General features: G+C 42.9%; 1 protein-coding gene across 3 annotated transcripts; it reads right to left on the bottom strand.

The window, feature by feature from the left end:
- Positions 1-657: 657 nt before the first annotated feature.
- Positions 658-2,642, bottom strand: LOC102029071 (spindlin-2B-like). 3 transcript variants are annotated; one of them, XM_005401547.2, is made up of 2 exons: positions 2,626-2,642; positions 658-1,593 (listed from the first exon to the last, which is right to left on the bottom strand). In XM_005401547.2, the coding sequence occupies exon 2, from the start codon at positions 1,589-1,591 to the stop codon at positions 815-817; it is 777 nt and encodes a 258-aa protein (XP_005401604.1). In that variant the 5' UTR covers positions 1,592-1,593; positions 2,626-2,642; the 3' UTR covers positions 658-814. The 3 variants fall into 3 exon arrangements, with proteins under 3 accessions (XP_005401604.1, XP_005401603.1, XP_005401602.1); XM_005401546.2 differs by lacking the exon at positions 2,626-2,642 and adding an exon at positions 2,294-2,357; XM_005401545.2 differs by lacking the exon at positions 2,626-2,642 and adding an exon at positions 1,972-2,054.
- Positions 2,643-4,636: the final 1,994 nt, after the last annotated feature.

Below are 4,636 nucleotides of genomic sequence, written 5' to 3'. Positions count from 1 at the left end.
ACAAAGCCAGGGAGGTCATTCTGGATAATGCTAGGAGTCCAGCTGATTCCTGGGCCTAAACACTCCTTATGGGCCCCACTCTCCACCCCTCTTTTACTGTGTTCTCATTCCCTCAGTCAGTCTCTCTTCTTAGAATTGTTCCTTGCTCAACATCCCTTCCTTTCTCGCCTGATACCCACCCACGACAGACCCTCTCTTTGTGTGTCCTACAACCTCTCCCCAGAGCCCAACCAACTGGATCTCTCTCCCCTTGCTCTGGACCTCTTGCAAGCACTCTTCTGGCCCTCTCTACACAGTTCATTCTGTTTTCCTCTAAGCCCCAAGATCTCACTCTCTGTTCTCCTTCACTCCTTTCCCAACTGGGTGCACCCCGTTCACAGCTCATCCCTCTTTCAGGGAGCCTCTCTCTCCCTGACCCCTGTTCTCCTTTTCTTAAACAGTCACCACTTCCTCTCCCTTCCCCTACAGCCCAACTCTAGTCCCTCCCCTCCCCCCTTATACCAGACCAGCTACATTCCATTCCATTCTCAGATAAGTGATGATAGTGTCTTTGCTGCACTTTATTCACAGGCTGAATTGATAGCTCTTCCTTCTTTGCAAGCCCCATCCACCACACACACTCAGTCTTTTCAAGAGAAAGTGCCTATACACAGCATGTCACATCCACATAAATTTGTATTTTTCAGAACAAAACAACAGTTATGCTGGTCATCAGGGACCCTTACACTTTCAATGCAGTGAAAAGCAGCATTTTTTGGCATGTCTACAAATTATGGATTTATGTCCACAAATGTGGTAAATTTTACCCCAATGTTTAGGACTTCTTCACCAAATCATAGACATAGATGTGGAAATCATCATCAAACTTGATGAAGTACACAGAAGGTTTGGCTTCCACTTGGTGAATCACCATGCCGATCCTTTTGGAGCCATCTTCTTTGGTATATTCCACATGTTTGCCTATCATGCCATCGACAATTCCTGCTGGCTCCCTCTCTGCTGGAGGAGACTCATTGGACTCTGGCATGATGCGGAGGTCACCTTCTTTATAGTCATCTAGAAGCTGGTACATGTACAAGACAGGATCTTTCTCGTAGGTAATATAAAACCAGGCTTTCATGATAGGTGCTTGGGCTAGAACCATCCCCCTCCATTCATCCTTGGTGCCATGCTCGCCCTCAAACATATGTTCCACTGCTTTGCCAATGATGGTGTTTGCAAGGCTGGCGTCACTAACTTGTGATGATGCCACCTTGTTGGAAAGAATTTTAAGAGACAAAACTCTTTCATCTCTGTGAAGTTCCAATCCATAGACACAGTCAATTCCATCATATTTCACCAGGTAAAGAGAGGGATTTATGGGCACCTGATCCAGAACGGTTCCTTTCCACTGGGTGATGGGCTCATCGCCTTCCTTCCATCCGTGAGAAATTCTGCAGCCCACGATGTTTCTGCGGGGCTGGGATGAAGGTCTGCCCCTCTGCTTCTTCTGGGAAGCTTTCTTCTTGGTGAAGTGTGCAGATCTAGTGGCCCGTCCTGCAGCTGATCTGGTGTGTTGTCCTTCTCCCTCCTGTGTGTTGGGGGTCTTCATGCCTGCAAAGACAGGGAGAGAGGGTACAGACAAATACTCAGCATGCCTAAGGTGAACTTCCCCCTCTAGTGACGTCTCTGTGTACACTTGTGCTGGAGCCTAATACTGTATTTCCCTTGGAGCCTGCCAGCAATGCTAGATTTACTGACTGCTCCCTGCAGTGTGTTCTATCTCTTGCTGGCTTGGTTTTGCTCGCTCTTGCTCTGGCTTGCTAGATTTCATTTGCTTGCTCTGACCCACTAGCTTTCACTCTAGCTGGGGGTTGCTCTGGAGCTGACTGGCTCTTGTGCTCACTCTCGCTGGCTCTTGCTGTCTCGCAGGCTCTTGCTCTTTCTCTTGCTTGCTCTTGCTCTCTCTCTCTCCCCGGCTCTGGCTCTTACTCTCGCTGTAGCTCTTGCTCAGGCTCTTGCTCCCTCTTTCTTCCTTTCTCCCTATGTGCCTCCCTCCCTAGGTCCCTTCTTCCCTCTAGTCCCCCCCTTTCAAGCTGGAGGGAAAGGCTGGAGTGGAGGTTGTGCTGGCTGGGATTAGGAACTCTACAGAAGGAAAAAAGTAAACTATTTTCTCAGTACTCTGCTGCCTCTCCCAGACCTGCCCGTGGAGTGCAGTCCAGATCCTCTGCAAGGGGCTAATCTCTCCACCTCGTAAAATTCCCACTGTCCTTTTGCGTGTTTACCCCAGATGGCTCACAGGACCCCTACTTACTCCTGCTGCCTCCCTGGTGCCCAGCTCCCTTGCTTCCCTGTGCTCATTTCCAAATCCTTGCTTGCTTTCTAAAGCCACTCCCTTTCTTGTTGCCGGCAGCACTCCTCCACCCACGCAAGTCTGGCATCCACCTCTACCCCTCATCTCCTGCCTGATTCCAGCCCATCCCCCATCTTCTTCCTGGTCCCCACCAACAGTCTTGCCCTGCTGGGACTCCACCGCAGGGTTCAGGATCCTCAAGTGCCCAAATCAGACACCTTGCTGCTGCCACTGCTAAGAGCCTTTTCTGAAGGTAAATCAGCAGGCTACTATCCAGCAGAATGTGTACTTACCAGAGCTGACAGGGGAGGATTCTTAGTGGAGAAGATGGTAGTTTTTTAAGAGCAGGAGAGTGTTGAGGATCAGAATTTTCTGTTCATAAGAAAGCTATGGGCTTCCAACTCTTCTCTTGGTGGTTTCCTGCCCTTAGATCACCTTGAACTTCTAACAACTGCTGCTTTGTTTTGTTTCCAATCATTTGTTTCAAATTTCTGACTTATGTTACAGTTTTATTTTTTCTGTGAATAAGGCCTCCCCATTTTGCTAAGTATTGATTTGACAACCTACTAGCTCTGGATGGCCTCCTGGATTCCTTTTCCTCTTTTCAAATTGAGAAAATAAGATTTGTAGGTGACTTTTTCAGTCTTCATAACTTCAGTGACTGGGCCTTTCTAATCCTTTAGCCCCCCCCCCTTGTTTTATATTGGCTTTCTATCTTCTAAAAATGATCAGTTTTTGCATACATTCAAGTTTTTAGAGAAATACAGTATTAACACACATATATAGGGACATAAATCCTTTTATTTATACACAAATATATGCTCATACACAGATATATCACATTTATTTTTCACACCTTTTCTTTATATTCATAGATAAACATATCCATTCAAGGTAATCTCATATATGCACCTTAATCCAATGACATTATACACAAACACTGTTCTCTGTATAAACATACATACTGGCTAATACATACTTCAAGAGTTTCCTTAAAACAGAATTTGTAGGCATATTTTAGATTGGAAGAGTTATTTATGAAAGAAGCACTAGCTTATTTTACTTCAAAGAATCAACAACAGGGATCTCATCTTACTGAATGGTTTTTGCACATCAAAAGCCATCACCAATAGAGTAAACAGAGAACCCACGAATTGAGAAAAAATTTTAGCCAGCTACCCCTCAGACAAAGGATATCTATGTAGAATATTTAAAGAATTAAAAGAAAATCAGGCTCCCAAAATTCAAAGACCCAATCCAAAAATGGGCATCTGAAATGGATGCACACTTAGATGAAGAAATACTAATGGCAAATAAATAAATGAAAAAATGTTCAACATCATTAGTCATTTGAGAAATGCAAATTAAAACAACACTGAGATTCCATCTCACCCCAGAAAGAATAGCTGTCATCAAGAAATCAACCAATAACAAATGCTGGTAGGGCTGTGGGGAAAAAGGAACCCTACTGCACTGTTGCTGGGAATGTACATTGGTGAAACCACTGTGAAAATCAATTTGGAGATTCCTCATGAAACTAGGATTAGAAGTCCCACTTAACACAGCTATTCCTCTTCTGGGTATATCCCCAGAAGAATTAAAAACATCATACCACAGCGATATATGTATACCCATGTTTATAGCAGCACGATTTGTTAGAGCTAAATCTTGGAAACAACTCAAATGCCCATCAACTGAGAAATGACAAAAAAGATGAAGTGTTTTTATACAATGGAGTATTACTCAGCTATAAAAATGATAGACTCGAGGTTTTTGTAGGTAAATGGATACGGCTAGAGATGATACTCATAAGTGAAATAAATCAGACTCACATGTGTAAACATCATATTGTCTCCCTGGTGTAGGAACCTGAAAGAGTAAGTAAAACTCAAAACGTACAATAGATGATATGAAAGAGAAAGAAATGAGGGAAAGAAGAAAAAAGAATGAAAGAAGGTGAAAAAAATATATATATATATATATATATATATATATATATATATATATATATATAAATAGCTGGGATAACCATACTGCTGCTGTCTGATTGTATATTGAAAGGAACAGTTAACACTTAACATTTTTCATATTCTGACCAATTTTTCATGGTTATATCTAGTAGTCTGAGCAAGTGATTTGAAGGCAACAATATGCAATGGAATAGCCATTGGTGAATTCCTACCATCTTGTCGAGTGAAACTCTACATTATCTCCAATGTTTTATCTAATAACTTTTTTATTCTCTTTAATGGTTTGAATAATCTTTCATTCTGACATCCGGTAATCTGAGTAAGCAACGTAGTT

The sequence above is a fragment of the Chinchilla lanigera genome, unplaced genomic scaffold (assembly GCF_000276665.1).
Source record: "Chinchilla lanigera isolate Chin_1 unplaced genomic scaffold, ChiLan1.0 scaffold00074, whole genome shotgun sequence".
Lineage (NCBI taxonomy): Eukaryota > Metazoa > Chordata > Mammalia > Rodentia > Chinchillidae > Chinchilla > Chinchilla lanigera.
The sequence above is the reverse complement of the archived record's forward strand: the minus strand, read 5'-3'. Positions and strand labels throughout refer to the sequence as shown.

Bases quoted from the DNA above. Each gene is read 5' to 3' on its own strand.
- LOC102029071 (XM_005401547.2), bottom strand. From the start codon at position 1,591: ATGAAGACCCCCAACACACAGGAGGGAGAAGGACAACACACCAGATCA.